The sequence below is a fragment of the Mesoplodon densirostris genome, chromosome 18, assembly GCF_025265405.1.
Source record: "Mesoplodon densirostris isolate mMesDen1 chromosome 18, mMesDen1 primary haplotype, whole genome shotgun sequence".
Lineage (NCBI taxonomy): Eukaryota > Metazoa > Chordata > Mammalia > Artiodactyla > Ziphiidae > Mesoplodon > Mesoplodon densirostris.
The window spans coordinates 49791261-49811151 of record NC_082678.1 but is presented as its reverse complement, the minus strand read 5'-3'; the positions used below and the strand labels follow the sequence as shown (position 1 = coordinate 49811151).

Below are 19891 nucleotides of genomic sequence, written 5' to 3'. Positions count from 1 at the left end.
AATGTTTTGTAGGCAAGTGGAGGAGTTCCTGGATTTTTCAGCCACACCTTGCCTAACTAGACTTCCTTTACAGCCTGCACAATTTCCTTTGAAGTTTAATTGGAAACCACAGAATCAGCATAAAAATGCTGAGTTGAGAAAGTTGAAGCTTGTATAGACAGATCAAAGGGGCAAATCAAAATATTGTGCTTATAGAAATCTTAATGCAATTTTTTTCAGTACTCTCTCTAAGAAGAAATAGGTTGTTTCTATTTTCTGACAGGTTCAATAATAAAAACTGTAATCAAAGTGCAACCAAAGTCTGAACCAAAGCTCTCTTGTTATATCATACGTGAGTTCATCCAGTTGCTTTAGAAATGCATCTTCAAAAGGGTGCATTCAATTTCTCCTGTCAACTGCTTGGTATAGCTGGATTAGACAGATCATTCTTCTCACCTATTGTTTCCTTATACAAAGATATATTTAAACCCATAAATACATTCAGTGTCCTCAGAGTCTCCATATTTTAAAAATATCTATTTACAATAGCCAGGACATGGAAGCGACCTAAGTGACCATCAACAGATGAATGGATAAAGAAGATGTGGCACATGTATACAATGGAATATTAGCCATAAAAAGAAGCGAAATTGAGTTATTTGTAGTGAGGTGTATGGACCCAGAGTCTGTCACACAGAGTGAAGTAAGTCAGAAAGAGAAAAACAAATACCGTATGCTAACACATATATTTGGAATCTAAAAAACAACAACAAAAAATGGTCATGAAGAACCTAGGGGCAAGACAGGAGTAAAGACGCAGACCTACTAGAGAATGGACTTGAGGAAACGGGGAGGGGGAAGGGTAAGCTGGGACAAAGTGAGAGTGGCATGGACATATATACACTACCAAGTGTAAAATAGATAGCTAGTAGGAAGCAGCCGTGTAGCACAGGGAGATCAGCTTGGTGTTTTGTGACCACCTAGAGGGGTGGGATAGGGAGGGTGGGAGGGAGGGAGATGCAAGAGGGAGGAGATATGGGGATATATGTATATGCATAACTGATTCACTTTGTTATAAAGCAGACTAACACACCATTGTAAAGCAATTATACTCCAATAAAGATGTTAAAAAAATCTGTCAATTTCTGTTCTATTTTGCTACATGATTCATAACCTCGATCATTAAAAACACCAACATATTCAGTCTATGATACAAACTAAGGTGACCACTTGCAGTGGCTACCATATAGCCAAACATTCAACAGATTAATATGCTTCTGGACTTGCCTGGTGGCACAGTGGTTAAGAATCCGCCTGCCAATGCAGGGGACACGGGTTTGAGCCCTGGTCTGGGAAGATCCCACATGCTGCGGAACAACTAAGCCCGTGCGCTACAACTACTGAGCCTGTGCTCTAGAGCCTGTGAGCCACAACTACTGAGCCCGCGTGCCACAACTACTGAAGTCCGCACGCCTAGAGCCCATGCTCTGCAACGAGAAGCCACGAGAAGCCACCGCAGTGAGAAGCCCGTGCACCACAACGAAGAGTAGCCCTGCTCACCGCTACTAGAGAAAGCCCGCATGCAACAACATAGACCCAGTGCAGCCAAAAATAAAATAAATAATTTTTTAAAAAAATGCTGCTAAGCATGCCCTAGAAAACTGATAAGCTCTCAAGTGAAAAAAATTTTTAAAGATTACAGTTACATTATTATTCTGTATGGTGCTCCAGGGTCATTACAAAATCAAACACAACATACTTTGTCACGGAGATTGGCATCTAGAACTGAGATTCCCCAATTTTTAAAATATAGCTATTATTGAGTTAAAAAAATACAAAAGAAAGAAAAAAGGTAAAGAGAAACTAACCCTTGAAATAGGCTATTCATTTGAATTATACTGCCATAAAACAAATATCCTCCCCACCAAATTTGTGTTATAACGAAAAATTGCTTAATAACCAAACAGCAACTCTAAATCACCATCATTATAAAAATGACTAATACTTCATAAGTGCATGCTTATTTGGTGCCAGGCATAATGCTAAGGCATTCTCTCATTTAATGCTTATTTCTGTGAAAGAAGTACTATTATTACCCCTATTTTACAGATGGGCAAATTGAAGCATAGGACAGTTAAGTGAGTTGTCTAAGTCTAGTAAGTTGTAAAGGCAGGGTTCAGATTCAGGCAGGCTGTTTCCAGACCTTACACTCTTTACCACTATGCTAGACTGCTTCATGTTGCTACAGGCATTTCTGAAGGCCTAAGAAAAGAGAAATGAAAATACTTTTAGGGATTCCCCACTCCCATGTGATTTATATTAGAATCATTGGCAAATACTATTTTTATTCTAAACCACAATCACTTTCTTAAACCCCAAAGAATCAAAGAGCTTCCCTAATAGACTAAAATAATGTGTTATAGTTGCTAACCTGTGGTTTACTTTAATTCCTGCCTGAGACGTGCTAAATATCATAAATGTGAAAAAAGGGCTCTCCCAAATTGTTGCTCTTTTTATAAAACTGTCTGAAGCAACAACTGGAGAATCATTGCTCTAATAACTAACTTGCACAGAAATGTCTTCCCTTAAAGTTCAATAAATATAATTTCATATATTCACCTATATGAAGCAGTAAAAAAGAGGTGGTTGTTTTTCTTTAAGTGGGGGAAGGTATAGAGGTGGGAGGGGAAGAACAGGCAAGGGGCAAGGTAATATCTACAAACACACATTTTGCAAAGATAGAAGCTTCAGTATCTGGCTACCATGCCTTAGACAACAATATCTTACAATAATCACCCTGTAGAGAAAACTGGCTTCTAACTGTGAATAGAACTGAAAGAGATTAATATTTAGAATAAACATATCTTTCACTTTCTTAGCTGCAAAAACCTTTTGCTCCTCCAACTTTTCCAATTGATCTGTTAAACACTCCCTGTCCAGCATGTCCTACAGAATTGGTATCTTCTTCCGATGTTCACACTTGGTTTGTGCCTCTCCTGTTGCCCTCACCATACTAGGGTTTGTTTTGTTTTAATTCATGCTTAGCTTATAGCTGCCTTCCCCTACTAGACTTTTAAATTCTAAGGCAAGGATAATGCCTTATATCATCCCATATTGCTTGAGAAGGTTCTCAACAAACTTCTGCTGAACTGAGTTTATCAAGTACCAAGGCATAAGCAGCAAAATGACTCAAATTGCAGTGACTTAAACTAAAGGAGGACAAACAGGAAGCGAAATGGTCCAAAAAAAAAAAAAAAGAAGAAGAAGAAGAAATCAAACAGCACCTAGACACTGAGACTAATTCTAACACCTAGAAGGTAATTTAGTCTAGTAGTTGGTCTCTGAGTGTGACAACCAAAGTTTAAATCCCGGCTCTGCCACTCCTAGCTGGGGGAGTCTAGACACCTCTCTGAAAAATCAGTTTCTTCATCTGTAAAATGGGAACAATTATAGTACTTCTTCAAATCATTGTTGTGATGCCTGTTACTGCTGAATCCAGTGTCTACAGCACAGCAAACACTTGAAAAATGGTAGCTATGCAGTTATACTTTAAGGTTTCTTGCTTATGTCACAAATTTTAACAAATTCACTTTAAAGGAAAGCCAAAGTAAGGGCACATGTGCTACAGTTCAAAAGAAGTTATCTTTGCTTTTCCAGCCCCATTTTCTGCACTTTACACAGCATCAACACTGTACTGCTTGTGGTTTCCAGCACACACGTGCCATTTCTGGCCCTGTGCCTTAAGTTCATGCTTAGAAGTACCTGCCTCCCTCCTGCTACTCACCCTCTAATTGCTGGTCAACTCCACTCACTCGTTAAGGCTCAACTCAGAAGTCCTTGCTGGCCTTCTTTCTCTTCCTCAAGGCTTATACATCAATTGTGATTACTACACTGTAATATAAATACCAATCTTTCCACTATACTCTAAGCTTCCTGAGGCCAGGGACTAACTGGCTGCTGGATCCCCAATCCTGGCATGACTAAGTAAAGAAACAGATACCTTCAGAATCAAGTATAGCACAGGATACAAAAAGGTGCTAAATTACCTTTAAAAAAAATGAAGCAAACAGCTCCAAAAAATCTAGGCTGTAACACAGTACATTACTTCTGCCCATTTCTTTCTAAGCATATCCTCTCCCACCAAGTAAGTGAAATTATTTCACTTTCAGAAAATCAAGGGAACCATGGGACTTTCATTACATTTCAGAGCAAAGATCACCTCACCTGACTTTCTCTTGACAAACAGGAAAATGAGGGGCACTGTGAACAGCAGCTATACTGCTCAGCTGCACAAGAAAATGCAAGGCAGTTTGTAAATGTACCTGAAAAAGACATGGTGCTGAGAACCAGAGTAAGAGAATGGATTGCATTACCTGCACAAAACAGCACTCAGTACCTATTTGCTGATTAACAAGATTCCTTAGGTCTCACCTCCCATGTACACCTGACCTCTGGCATTTTTCAAATTGGGTAGAGTTGTATCAATAATCAAACTGCTTGATTTTTTTTTGAAATAGTTTCCCTACTATAGCTAGGTTTCTTGAATGAATGAACAAATAAATGAAACACATGGACATGAGAATGCCTACCATGAGCTAGGCACTGTGTAGCCAACACGACAGCCGGTATTTAATGGAAAAACTGCAAAGCTCTAAGCTGCTGGAACCTGGAATGATATGCAATGGTGATACACAGGAAGGCAGTGTGGGCTCTGCATGGTGCCTTTTTCAGACAGGGCATAATCTAGAATCTGCTCCCTCTCACTAAAGCCAGATAGAAAGGACAAGAGACTTGAAGACACATTTTAAGTACCAAAGAACTGCTCTTCCTCCGGACTTTCCAGACACCAGTCAAAATTTAAAATCTAAGCTAGTTTAAGTTTATTTTCTGCCCACACAACTTTTTTTTAAATATATACATTTATTTATTTATTTTTGGCTGCGTTGGGTCTTCGTTGCTGCACACAGGCTTTCTCTAGTTGCAGCGAGCAGGGCCTACTCTTCATTGCAGTACGCGGGCTTCTCACTGCAGTGGCTTCTCTTGTTGCGGAGCACAGGCTCTAGGTGCACCGCCTTCAGTAGTTGTGGCTCACAGGCTCTAGAGTGCAGGCTCAGTAGTTACGGTGCCTAGGCTTAGTGGCTCCACAGCATGTGGGATCTTCCCGGACCAGGGATCAAACCCGCATCCCCTGCGCTGGCAGGCATACTCCTAACCACTGCACCAGCAGGGAAGTCCCTGTCCACACAATTTAATAAATACTAAATAATACGTGCTAACCTAACTAAACTCCTGTGGGAAGAGCAATGGAACTTCACTGGAACACACTCCAGCTTATACCCTAATGTAGTATTTCCCAGAGGTGGAATTAGAAAAAAGGAGTGATTGTTTCATAAAATGAACTGGGACAAGTTAACTATTTGGAACAAAATTAATATTTTCCTCACACCATGCAGTAAAATTAAGTATAAAAATAATCTGTAAAACAACTTAAGAAAATATCAGTGAATATTTCTCTACTCTATTGATGGAAAATTGAACTAAGTAGAAAAACAATGGAAACACACATACACAGACTTTGAAATGACAGCATTAAAATTTTTTAATGTCTGTACATCAAAATGAATAAAAAACAAATAAAACAGAATGGCAAAGGAAAACCAAGGCAAAATGTGCAACATAACAGAAAAAGGTTAATATTATAAGTATATAAAGAATATTTACAAATCAATATGGCAAAAATAACTCCACGAAGAAAGCTGGGCTAATCATATGAATGACTTAAAAAACAGGGACTATAAAATAAATAATGGTAAGTATTTGAAAAATGTTTAACCTCTGACTTAAAAAAAAAAGGCAACTCAAAACAATAATAAAATACTAGTGTTGAAGAGAGTTCTGGGGTCAGACACCAGACCTATAATCTTGGGCAATTCATTTTACTTCCTTGAGCCTCAATTTTCTTTGTAAATTAGAGATAATAATACCTAAACCACAGGAGTGATGTAAAAATTAAACAATATAATGCACATAAGGTACTTAGCACAGTGTTTGGCACACAGTAAATGTTCAGTAAACAAGAGCTCTTATTATGATAAAGAAAACAAATGATGACAATATTCAGGGCTGATGAGGGTACAATGAAGCAGACATTTTTATACACAGCTTGTCAACAAAATTTGATTCAACTTTTATGGAGGACAATTTAGCAATATTTATCAAAAGTCTTAAGGGTAGGGACTTCCCTGGTGGAGCAGGGGTTAAGAATCCGCCTGCCAATGCAGGGGACACGGGTTCAAGCCCTGGTCCAGGAAGATCCCACATGCCGCGGAGCAACTAAGCCCATGTGCCACGACTACTGAGCCTGCGCTCTAGAGCCCGCGAGCCACAACTACTGAGCCTGGGCGCCACAACTACTGAAGCCCAGGCGCTCTCGGGTCCGTGCTCCACAACAGAGAAGCCACCGCAATGAGAAGCCCACAACAAAAAGTGGCCCCCGCTCGCCCCAACTAGAGAAAGCCCACGCACAGCAACAAAGACCCAATGCAGCCAATAAATAAATAAATAAATAAAACATTTAAAAAGTCTTAAGGGTGGTCACATTCTTTGGGCTTCTAGAAACAAATCAGTGCTTAAAAACAATGGAAGAGGGCTTTCCTGGTGGCACAGTGGTTGAGAGTCCGCCTGCCGATGCAGGGAACACGGGTTCGTGCCCTGGTCCGGGAAGATCCCACATGCCGCAGAGCGGCTGGGCCCATGAGCCATGGTTGCTGAGCCTGCGCGTCTGGAGCCTGTGCTCCGCAATGGGAGAGGCCACAACAGTGAGAGGCCCGCGTACCGCAAAACAAAAAACAAAACAAAACAAAATAAATAAACAATGGAAGAACTCAAAATGGAAAAAATTGCTAAATATGACTATATCCATCGATCCATCCATTGATCCACAGTCCAATATTTTTGACCCTGGTGATATAAAAATATGTAAATAGACCCAGTCCCTGGCTTAAAGGTTAGTTGGGGAGATAAGCAATCAAACAGTCAAGTACAATAAAGAGATAAGAGCCACGATGGGTAAGTATAGGGTGCTATGTTGCGCACAGAAGGAGCACCTACCATAGTCTGGGAGTGGAGTCAGGGAAGCTTCCCAGAAGAAGTGACATTTAAGCTGAGACCTGAAGGATGAGCAGGAATTAGTCAGGTAAAGAGATGAAGGGAAGGTGTTCCAGGAAAAGGGAACAGCATGTGCAAAAGCCTAGAGATCAAAGGGAGCATGGCATGTCAGCGTGACTGAGCAGTGTGCAAGGCAGGGACTTGGGAAGAGACAAGGCTGAAGAGGTAAGCAAGGCTGCGTTAGTAAAAGTCTTGCTAGCAAAACTCTGGAGTGTAGACTTTATTCTAAGGGCAATACAAACATTAAAAAGCAAACAGTTTTAATAAATAAAGGGTTAATATTCATAACGTATCAAGAGAATACACAGATTGAAAAGAATACATAGCTCATAAGATAGAAATACAGGATTATAGTGAAGGTGGAACAACTCTGTAAGTTTATTAAAAATTACTGAATTGAACACTTATTAAAACAGGTTTATTTTAGGGCCTGTAGTCTATACTTCAATAAAATTATCTTTTAAAAAAGTTAACAAAAATGCCTAATAAACATCTAAAAAATATTCAACTTGTCTAATAATAAAATACATATCAAGCCAACTAGGTACTACTGTTTATCCTCAAAAATTACCAATGATTAACAATAAAATGAGAATAAGGCTAAGTGTTAATAAGGCTAAGAGAAATGAGCATTCTTACACTATGTTGGTTGGAATAAACATTAACTGGGAACAACCGTCCTAGGAAGTATAACTATGTAACAGGAATCTTAAAGTTGTATATACTCTGTGATCCAGTAATTGTATTTCTTGAAATCTTAATAAATGTTCCAAAATGCAGTCAAATATTTATGCACAATGATGGTCACTGCAATGTAATTTATAATAGAAAAAAAAGTTAGAAAAAAACTGAGATATTCACCAATAATGGAGTGGTTAGAATGAGTTATAACTACTCAATGCAGCCATTTAAGTGATTTGGCAATATATCTATGATATATATAAAACTTTTTTTAAAAGCATACAAAATTATACATATAGCAGCATTTCAGCTATGTAAAAATACATGATCTGCTGTATGGCACATATCTTTTATTCTCTTTTCTGTGTTTTTCCATATTTTCCAAATTTCCTACAACTGGTATGTATTATTTCTACAGTTCAAGAAAGTTTCTAAAGCTGTCTTCAAAAAAATTAAAAGCATCACTTTTAAGCATATACTTTATATAAATCAATTTCATATTTGCTATGGCTTTATTTTCTCCACCTAGAGAGAGAGGTGTGGTCATATCTGAATATATATAATTGAATAATATCTATTTATCCCACATCCCCATTCATTTATATATATATATATATGAATTGCCCAATTAATTAAAATGTGCATCTTTTTTTTAACATCTTTATTGGAGTATAATTGCTTTACAATGTTGTGTTAGTTTCTGCTTTATAACAAAGTGAATCAGTTATACATATACATATGTTCCCATATCTCTTCCCTCTTGCGTCTCCCTCCCTCCCACCCTACCTATCCCACCCCTCTAGGTGGTCACAAACCACCGAGCTGATCTCCCTGTGCTATGCGGCTGCTTCCCATTAGCCATCTATTTTACATTTGGTAGTGTATATATGTCCATGCCACCCTCTCACTTTGTCACAGCTTACCCTTCCCCCTCCCCATATCCTCAATATCAAGACTTTGGTGAAACTTGGATGGATCTCTATCTGAAAACACACTTCACTCAATCCCGACTGCTTAAACCAAGACAAAACAAGATTATGCCTTCTTAACGATGATTTGGGGTCATCACTATAACCATATAACAGTTGCTCTGAAGGAGTACTGGGTCTTAGAGGGGTATTTGTCCTTACATTAAGTAGTCCCTAACTGCTAAATTGTTTCCTTGGGTCAGCTATTTATAGGTTTTCTTCCTCCTCCCTTGCTGTAAAACCATTCAACTATTATTTTCCAGAACTTTAAGGAGCCTGCCTTTAGCAGCCCCTGCCCCTCTCCATTCCTATTTTACTGCTGGTAATCTTCTATGAGTATGGAAACTAAATATTCAAGTTTATAAGATTTCTATGTAAACCAAGAGATAATAGGCTTCAAATAAGGGTATCACCGAAAAATGATTTGTACAAGACTTGGATGATTCTGTTCTAGACAGTCAAGACAGAAAGTCAAAACAGACAATATATAAATGAACTCAAAAGGCAGTGTGAGTTCTTGATTGCATCTCAAGTCTTGATTCCTTTTCTCTATTGGCAGTCAAGTTCTCAGGATCAGAAACTAATATGCTGTCTCTCTTATCACTCCATGGACCAGGAGCCAAGGAACTTAGTTCTACTGCAGGATCTTATACCAACAGTTTTGCAATCTTCAGCAAGCCTTTTAACCTTGGTATTTGTCCTGCGTAACTTATGAGGCTATTCTAGAATTAAATTAGACCATGAACACAAAACATTCTGAAAAGCATAAAGCACTTTTACAAAAGTAAAAGATTTTTGTGGTATTTCACTGTATTTATATAACCCTGGACCAATATAGGTATCCATTCAGAAAATTCATACCAGAAAGATAGAAGGTAAGAGATAATTCTTAAATCGCCCCCAATTAGTTAGAAACATCTAGAACAATATATTCCAAGAGTTGGCATCTCTGATCCCTCCTCCCCTATATCCAATCAATCCCAGGTCCTTTGTGTCTTCTCCACAATCCCTTGCATCTGTCCTTTTCCTTCCCTTCTTTCACATTCCCAGTTCATGCCTTTATTATCTCACACCTGGGCTACTGTAACAGCCTCTAACCTGCTCCACACATGCCCTCTCTCCCTCTCAACTCCCTCTGGCCCACAGCTGCTAGATCAGTTTTCTTAAAACACCACTGTGATCATATCCGCTCAAAAACCTCTGAGGACTCTCCATTACCTTCTCTATCAAGTTCAAATTCCTAAGCTCAGCAGTCCCTTTGCAGCCCTAGCTGCCTCCCCACCTTTATCTATTACTACTCTTCGAAACAAATCCTTCCTCCAACTGGTCTATTTAAGTCCTTCAGATATGGCTTGTACGTTCCTGTCTCTAAGTCTTGGTGTATACAGCTTCTTTCCACCTGGAATACTCTCTACTTCCCAGCTTCTATCTAAGCCTATAAACATTCAACCTATCCTTCAAGGCCTAGTTCAAGAGCCACCCAACCAACTATGTATACTTTTCTTTGATACCAGGAAGGAAAAAGATGGAAGATTCTAAAGTTAGACACATCTGTGTTTCAATTACATCTTCAACAGCTGAGTGTCACTGGGTACATTCCTTAATAGCTCTTTGCCTCAGTTTCATCAGTAAGATGGGGATAATAGCAATTTCCCTTGGGCATACTGTGAGGAGTAAATAAGTTAATCCATGTAAGGCACTTACATGTTACATATTGTTATTACTACTATTGCCATTAGTGAATTTATCTTAATTTGAATTCAGACAATACTTATGGCCATTTACAAACTGGCTGTTCATGTACATACAGTAGCATCCCCTCACTTTCCTTTTCTACTCTCTCACATGTTTGTTCCTCCTCCAGTCCCTGTCCCTTCCCTCAACCCCTCCCTCCCAAGATTATTGACCCTGACAGATAGGGTCAATATCTTATACGTCTTGGTACTATAATAGTCACTCACACCCAGTAGATGATCAATAGATTTGTTTAATCTCTAATGAAAGAACACTGAAGAGCTGACGGTATTAAAATGTCTTACCTCCTACAGTGAAAAAGCGTAACAGAATGCTTAATATGATTAATTAAAAAAACCTAAATTTCCAGCCCCACAAAATTAAATCTCTCCTTTTGTGGTTCTATAGATTCTTTCTGCTCTCTTTTAAAACAAACAACTCAACTTATTCATGCAGCAAGAGATGCAACAGCAAATATATTCAAGTCGGACAGCAGTCAAATACTGGAACACAAGGACCATAAGACAACTCAGCTGAAAAAGCTCTGGATAAAGTGGAATAGGAAAACAATTTAAAGGGAAAGGTAACTGGGTCATAGTCATGCTAACAATGCTGACTGTTACACACACACACACACACACACACACACACACACACACACACACACACACGTCCCAGGATTTCTTTGCTCCCAGGGCCACATATAAGCTGAAATACCCAGGTTACTATAGCAAGTAGATGTAGAAATATCAGTCACTTAGCTCAACAACTGAGCTTACCACATGATCAATTTAATTACCTATGTCAAAAGTGCCTATTAACATACCTCCAGATTCTAAAATAACCAAGTGTTGGCTAATTAAGTCACATCAAGTAGATATGGTACTACTAATCATTCACCTCAAGAAAATTAGTATGATAACGTGATACACATATATTATTATTACAGCATAAACTGCTACCAACAATGCCCAGGGAAAATCATGTCAATATAATACTGGTTCCTGGTTTGCCTACATGACTCAATTAACCTTCAGTTGCTTTCTCAGCCAAAATCTGGCGTGGTAACCACTTTCTTCCAAAGGTTTACTGGTGGGGTGAATTAAGATGGTCTGATGGTATGTTAGTGACTTTCCAAAAACTAGCATAAAATACCACATATAAGAATAAAGTATATTAAATTTCCATTCCTGTGATACTTGTCTTCAGATGACCCTTAAATATTTTACTAGTGTCAAGTGCAGTTATTCTCAAATCACATAATCTTCAGAGTTGGAAAGAGCCCTTTTACCACCTCCTAGGCAAAAGGCCCTCCAGCCTTTGCTTGAACCTTTCAGCAATGGGCACTCACTATTTTGCAAGGCAGTCCACCCCACTGTTACAAAATTCCCCCTTAGAATGATTGGAAATCTGCCTCCCTGAATTTCTTTCTATCCAAGGATCCTAGCTAGTTCTGCTCTCTGGAAACAACACGGGGTAAGGTAACCTCTGAAGTATAATCACTTGGAGAATTAGGATACAGCTGCCAATTTGGTCACACAACGTGCAAAAGCTAGCTCAGGAAAAAAGAAACCACCACTATACACAACAAAATTTTGAAATTCAGGAAACTATATTAAAATTACAAACCAGCACACTTTCAAGATGTCAACATTCACACACACCTCAGTTAACATATACATATGAAGAGTAACCCGAATTTTTACAGTGGAAGGTAGTACAGCGTTTACTGAATACGTTTTTGCAAGTTGAAACCACTACATCCACCAACACAGTTTTTTAAATTACTGTTCTGAAGGAAGTTCAAAATGGTTTTTCCAATTTCTCATATATTCATTCCACTTATTCCCTCTAAAACATCTAGTTTTTTTTTTAAAGATCCCATTTCCCCCCACTGGTACAATATTTTATTTAAAAAAATAAATATTTTCAGGAAAAAAAAAAAGCCTAAAAGAATGGAGCGTAAAGGAGTGGGGGTGGGGCGAAGGGAAAGAAGGGCCCAGCAGGAAAAGGCTGGTTACTGGGTATTTTCCTTCTGGAAGCACGCTTCATTGGCACAGGCATCTGAAGTAACGAGCCATACAAACACGACCCAAGAACAAGAACGATCATGAGCAATGAGTGTAAGGCATAAATGTCTGTGAGATGTAAATGAATTGGCACTGGTCATCAAGCAGCGCCAGATGCTTCGGGACCTCACAGAGGTAAGAGATCCAAAGAGCAGAGACCACGGCCACCCTTTGAGGGAGGGGAGGAGGGGAGAAAGCAAGGAGTAACTACCGTTCAGCCGTCCAATGAAGCCCAATGGACAGGGCACAAAAAGACAGCGAGTGACCAGGGTGAAGAAAGACACCCGGAGAGCCCGAAGGGCGTGCATTGTGCGAATACGGAACGGGTCCCTGAAATGGGCGCGGGTAAGGGGATGTGGGTGTGTGTATGGGGCAACGCAGGAGTCCCAGGGTCCTCTCCCCGCAGCAGAGCAACAGAGGGTAAAGGAAGGGGGAGGGTGAAAAGCAAGAATGACTCATTCCCGAAAGGAAGTGCTCAAGCCAGAGGAAGGCATGCCACAGGGGGGTTCGGGGCGAGGACTGTGAGGCGCTAGGTGCTCAGAGTGATGGGGGCACAAATCAACGTTCTGTAGTTCCTGCAGCTCGTCTTTAAGATGGGGGGGTGTGGGGGGTTCGCGGCAGCCGAGTGCCCAGGCCTGGGAAGCGACGCGGCGCGTGCGCAGTGGCGCTCGGCGGGACCCGCTGAGGCAAAGCGGAGCCGCAGTGACAGAAGCGAGCAGAGCGGCTGCCGGGAAAGACTCACCGAGGCGCAGGGGCTGGAGGTAGTGCTGGGGGTAGGCGACCGCTGGACCGTGACCAAAGCCATCTAGGCGCTGCTGGGCTGTTCCGGGCAGGGCATTCTTGTCCTGAGTGTGGGGGGCGGGAGGGTGACGGAGCCGGGATGAGGCAAGGGGTGTGGGGTGGGGATGAGGGGGGCGGGGAGGAGGAGGAGGAGGAGGAGACCGCGCGAACGGCAGCAGGCTCCGCACCCACCACCGGACTCTCGCAGACTGACGCGCTGAACTGGCGGCTGGCGGGCGGGCGGGCGGGCGATTCGGCAGCTGCGGGGCACAATGAGCGCTCCCAGTGCGCAGGCGCCACCTGTCAGCAACCGCCTCTCCCCTCGGCGCGCGCCGCCGCCTGGCCGTAACCCTTGAGTTGCCGGAAGCCGGCCGGGTGCGTGCGCCAAGGGCCGCCGCCCCCTCCCGGGTTTCCTCCTTGCCTCTGGAATCACGCAGTTTGGCTGCGCCGGGGGCTGTGGAGTGGGTTGGGGGGCGGGGTCTCGGAGCTGAGCGTCGCTGGAGCCCCCACTCCTGAAGGACGACCATTTTCTGAGGTGGGGTGCACAGCTTAACCCACCTTCGTGAGAAGAAACTGAGGTAAAAATCCTGAGGCAAACGTGTTTCCGGATGGGAAAGGGCGCCGCGGGGTTTCAAACGCTTTCTCTGAGCGTGGGTGGGGCTTACTGGGCTAGAGACCCTCCCTTTGACCCGGCTGTCGGGGAGGCTTTTTTTGAGCTTTCCCACCCTTCCGTCTCCGACTCTATGTTTTAGGATGAGACTTTTTGAAAGTAAGAAAGATTTGTAATTTTATACCCCGGGAGTCTTTATGGTACCCTCGTGCTTCCTCTATTATCCTGGCCCCTGTCTTAGGACTCATTCATTATTCGTGAGGTGCAGAGCGGCCAAGCGAGCCTGGGAGGCCGAGAAAGCTGGGCTCACGGAGTTGGAAGGGTCCAGCCTGCTATTTACCTCCCATTTGCTTCCTGCTGGCAAGAAGTTCTCTTGGCTAAACAGGATTTGCTCCTAGGGGTTTCCTCTCCTTCGTCTTTATTCGTCATTATTTCATAGACACATGCGGAATGCCGATTAAATATTTTAAAGAAATCGTTTTCTAAAAGATAAATCATCAGCTGAGCATAAGCCAAGAATGTAATGAAAAATCAAGATTGAAGGTGGGGGGCAATCGCACTATGCAAATGCCATTGATTGATTACACAGGGCAAGAGAGTTGACAAGGCTGTTTCTCAATTTGAGTGGATGTGCTGGTAAATACTACCATACATATCAAAGCTGTAAAACACACACATTCAGGAGTTTGCAGTTATTAACGCACCGCCTTATCGCTGACCCTCTTGGATCTTATTGCTTCTTTTAAACTGACAGAGCTGTCGTGAGCTCTTTCTGGCCGCTTTATGGTTAAGTGCCACTAGAGCCCTCTGTGCTGAGCCTTTGTTGTCTCCTTGGGGCCCTGTGGTTGAAATAATTAGCAGGGAGGTTCCATCAAGCATCAGACACTGAGGGTCCCTGTACTGTACAGTCCTATGTGGAATGTACTGCAGAGAAGCTAGCTGGTAGGCTTTTGCCCCCTGGTGGTGGTCAAGAGTGCCTGCGAGACAAAATTAAACAAAGATGTATGGTTCACAGATAAAACAATCTGACTGTGTTTTTCCCAGAGCTACTTAGTAAACAGGAAAAGAGAAGACAAAGTTCAGAAGTAAGAACTTTGAACCAAAGCTTAGGAGACCAAACAGGAGGCTGTATGCGTAGGCAAGAATTATACATAGCTGAAAGCTGAATGAAGGCAAATAAATGAAACGTGATTTATAAACCAAAGTATCATTCTAGAGAAAAGTATTATTCAAAGCAATAGGTCTTAGTAATGTACTTATATGTTAATTTTCTTACTGACTCAGGGACAGCAACGCTGATTATCTACTTTTATGTAGCAACATAATCTTAAATTCTTTTGGAAGATGATAATCTTACAGTGTAGGATAATTGTACAGTGGGCAAGAGCACTACCCTAGGAATCAGAGACCTGGCTTCTAGTTCTAGCTCTGTAAAACCTTGAGCAAATGGCTTAAACTTTTCGAGCTTTAGTTTCTTCATTTCTGCAACGGAGCTCTAACTCACAGGATTCCTGTGATCAAATGAGAAAAAAATGTAAAGTGCAATATAAACTGTAAAGCCCCATATGTAATTAAGATAACTTTATTATTCTCATAAGTTTGTTCCAAGTTCAGTGAGCTTTTGCTGAGTGTATCCTATGTGTAGAAAATAGCATCAAGCAGAAAGGTAATAAAAAAGAATGAAAAATACATGATTCCATGCCTTTTCTTAACAGTAGGAGAAGTAGATTAGTGGTCAAGACATGTCTCATTTGTATGTAGGTATAGAACATCATTATTCGTCACATCTGAGGTGATAAAATCCTGGTCAAAATTGGGATTGTAAGGTACCCAAATTCACATAAGGCTTGTAACAGAAAGTTAATTTATTTACAGGAGAAATACCTCTTCCTGGCATATGCCTTTTAAGGAAAGTAAGATTTGGAAATTGTTGGTGCATGTTCATTGATTTATTCACCATTAATTGAGAAAATACCAAGGGTGTATTATACACTAGTCACTGTTTTAAAAACAAAAGTCTATCTACCCCTCATAACTTGTTAGCAGGAAAAAGCTCATCAAATAATTACAGTAAGGTTTAGTGGTACTGTTGCTTCAGTCACCTCTGCTAGGCCCCAGAAGTACACACACACACACACACACACACGCACATACACACACATACACATACACATATATATGAGAAGTCTAGATATGTACAAAGTGCTTTAGAAACACAGAGACGGTCTGGGCAAATAAATGTACGCTTTATGATATTGGATTTCAGGCTTTGCCTACAGATCCCAGTATAGCCACGTTGTGAACTGATCTGGATCACATGTGAGCATTTGCAATCTATGCTCTCTGCGCCATTTATACCCATTCTTTCCTGGGCTCCACCCTGCTTCCTACTTGGTCTTCTGGTGATCTGAGGGAAGAGGTGTCATAATATGCTAGCTGAATTCGAGAAGAGGCCAAGAACAGGATTCCCAAAAGAGGGAGCCAAAGAGAAAAGTTCTCCTAGCTCTATTTAGAGCACCTTTCTTCTTCCCACCTGTGATAATGGAGGCTTCCTTGTGCCATTGGAGTTCATTTAACCCTTAACTGGTGTTATCACTTCTTCAAGGTGAAATTATAAGGGAGCTTTTGAAATTTCTGAGATCAGCTGGTTCTTAAGCTTTGAGAACCTGATGAAAACGGTTAGCCATCTCTCCAGAAAGATATATTTACATATTTCACACACACACTGAAATCCATTAAGGAGTCCCAGGTTAAGAATCCTGGTTTAAAGGTTAAAGCAGTGCTTCTCAACCTTTTTTCATATCATGACATCCATAGAAATGATATTGTTCAGCACACTGGGATAAATTAGAGGGGATTTGGAGGCAACAATATGGGGCTTGGTGAAAAAAGTTATTTTCTTTTTATAATTATAATGAGAAAAATAACAAACATATTTAAGGGTGATATTAAATATTGAATTTTATAAGCTTCCAAATAAAGTCTCAAAAATTTAATGAAAAACCCGAGATTGCCTCTATAAACATGACATTTTCTATGTAGGGCTTTATGACTGAAATGACTGCATGTAATTTCTGAACAAGACAGTTTAACAGTGATCAATTAGTAGTCATTATTGATGCGAATTTAGTTCATACAAGTAGGTGATAAATTTAAAATAATTTTCACAACTATTCAAAATTTGCAAGTATAAATTATGTGTGACTCCAGTCGCTCTTACTTTTTTCCCACTAGAAAATGTAATATGGTAATATCTTATGATAGCATGACTGGATTTAGAATCCACTTAAACTTTTTTGTATTAAGTATATTTTACAAAATAATAACAAAACTCCAGTTTGCAGGGTAGGACTGTGTTACGAGAGCAATAATTCCGCAGCTAACTTGGATGTAACTAAAAGGGCACATCAGCCATAAACAAAGGGAAGAATTCAATATATATGAAGAGAGATTAAGAGCTGAGTCCATGAGGAGTATCTGGCAGACTTCCCTGCCTTTCCTGGCCACACCTTAGGCTCTGAGTCCTGCTCCTTGAGTACCTGGAGCATGCACTCCTCCAGCAGCTCCAAGGTTCAATGTTTATGATGAGCAGCAATACACACTGCAACTGGCCTCTGAAAGTGATGTCTTGGAGATGGAACATTCCTTGGCTTTGCTTCTTTATTAGAGGATACTTGCTTTAATAAAGCAAATCCTCCATTGTGCTTGCCTCCTGTGGGACCATGGGGCACACTAGGACAGATCATCAGACTCTGATTCTTTGGGTTGCTCCTTGAGAATCCTTAAGTCAAACTGCTTCTGGCCATGGGTGAATTATGTAGAGGCACCAACCACCATAGTCCTTTCAGGCCACTCCTAGGGCTGAATAGATAACTATCTTGCAGTACGTCTGTAACTCATTGATCACAGACCAAATGAAGTATGTCACTTAAAAGACTGTATAGCTAAGCTTGTTAAAATGTGTGGGGGGGGAAATCATTCGTTATAATCCAACCCCTTACATTTGAAATGACTAGTTACGAATAATAAAACAAGTAGAAATATATAGAGATAGAATATAAAATAGCTAAGAGTGAGTGGAGTATGATTGAGTCATGTATTGCCTCTACCTGGTTGTAATTTTTCTTAAATTTTAATAATCTTATACTAACTTTATTGATAGTCAGTGTCCAGATAGGAGATAAAATTCACACCAGTTATTTGAACAGATAATTTAACAAGAATTGTTAACTAGGTATGAAGTTAAGTAGGTGAATGAAAAACTGAAAAGAGAAATCTAAGGTGTGACAGAGGTAGCAACTGTTTTTATTACCTTTAGAGCTGAAAAACAACCTAAACAAAGGAATTAAAGGGAAAAAATTACAAACTTGGAGGAGTGACACCACAGAGCTGAAACTCAGGTCTCTGAGAAGAAGATACTGCCTGGCTGCCGTTGCTGTCTCTGAGCTTAGATGGGGGGCTCCATGGGACCCAGCAGTCTGGGGCCCAGACCTCTGCAGCAGGAACACTGGCTGGCTGATGTCAATGAAAACTACAAAACTGTAGAAAAACTGCAAACTGGTTTCAGCTGCTGCTGCCAGGTTAAAGAAGCATAGCTGGAGTGAAGCACACTGGGACCAAAACACCACAGGAAGCAGTCATGAGGTAGACAGGAAGGAACAAGTCTCTTGTCCTTCCTCAGCCTTGTGGTCTCCATCTGATGCCCCCAATTAGCAGAGCTTAACAGAGCCAGCTGGCAAGGCAAAGTAATGTGGTTTTCGTACTCCAGCTCCAGCATGAAAGAAAAGTACAAAAGGGTGAATTTGGAGCTGAGAAAATAATTTAGTAACTGGCACTTGGCTGATGTAGAAATTGATACCAGAAGTGGAATTTATCTTCCATCCGCTGGTTTTGCATATATTTCATGAAGACAGTTAAAGACCTCGCTCCTTTTGCTCCCCGATGCAATCAGCATAATGTCATCAATGAACTGGACCAACTTAATGCTGATTGGAAGGTGAAGATGCTCAGTATCTCTGTGGACTATATTATGGCAGAGAGCAGGAAAATTGATGTAGCCATGGGGCAAGACTGTGAAGTTATATTGTTGGCCCTGCCAAGTAAAAGCAAATTGCTTCTGGTGTTTCTTGCCAATTTGTATGGAGAAATAAGCATTTGCTGGATCACTACCTGCATACCAATTGGCACGGGCTGTGTTGATTTGCTCCAGTAAAGTTACTACATATGGAAGAGCAGCTGCAATTGGAGGCATCACCTGATTAAATTTATAATCAACCACGCTCATTCTCCAAGATCTATCTGCCTTCTTCACAGGCCTAACAGGTGAATTAAATTGGCGAGAGATAGAGTTCATCACTCCTGCTTCTTTTTTTTTTTTTTCGATATGCGGGCCTCTCACTGTTGTGGCCTCTCCTGTTGCGGAGCACAGGCTCCAGACGCGCAGGCTCCAGATGCACAGGCTCAGCGGCCATGGCTCACGGGCCCAGCCGCTCCGCAGCTGCCCCGGACCGGGGCACGAACCCACGTCCCCTGCATCGGCAGGCAGACTCTCAACCACGCCCCACCAGGGAAGCCCTACTCCTGCTTCTTTTAAACCTTTATTGGTGTCACTAATCTCTGTAATCCCCCATTCTGCCATCCCAAGGAAGCAATAATTTTTGTTTACTCTTCTGGTGTATGGGGGAGGTGGAAGGGGAGTTCCCAAGGGCTTCAACTTGGCTTTTCATTGTCCTTATTCCAGGATCAAAGAACCAATATGGAAATTCTGCCAGTTACCAGGTATCTATTCTAATTATACATCCAGGAGCTGGTGAAATCACCGCGGAGTGTTCTATGGGCCTACTCTGCCCACTGTGATTCAAACTTGAGTTAAGGGGACTTCCCTGGTGGCACAGTGGTTAAGA

At 41.2% G+C, this 19891-nt stretch overlaps 2 protein-coding genes across 4 annotated transcripts in view; one reads left to right on the top strand and one right to left on the bottom strand.

Annotated features, from left to right (window-relative positions):
• The window catches only part of SSH2 (slingshot protein phosphatase 2), a 244035-nt gene extending 230411 nt beyond the window's left edge, over window positions 1-13624 (bottom strand). The window contains exons 1-2 of one of the 3 annotated variants that reach the window (XM_060082986.1): window positions 13571-13624; window positions 13341-13443 (exon numbers count right to left, since the gene is read on the bottom strand). In XM_060082986.1, the coding sequence (XP_059938969.1) occupies window positions 13341-13403 (63 nt within the window). In that variant the 5' untranslated portion in view covers window positions 13404-13443; window positions 13571-13624. Of the gene's footprint in view, window positions 1-7089; window positions 7149-13340 lie in introns of all 3 variants that reach the window. The other 2 variants (XM_060082990.1, XM_060082988.1) reach the window with 2 other exon arrangements.
• Window positions 13232-19891, top strand: part of EFCAB5 (EF-hand calcium binding domain 5) — a 124808-nt gene continuing 118148 nt past the window's right edge. The window contains 1 exon segment of the mRNA XM_060082985.1: window positions 13232-13359. The gene's annotated coding sequence lies outside the window, so the exon portion shown is untranslated.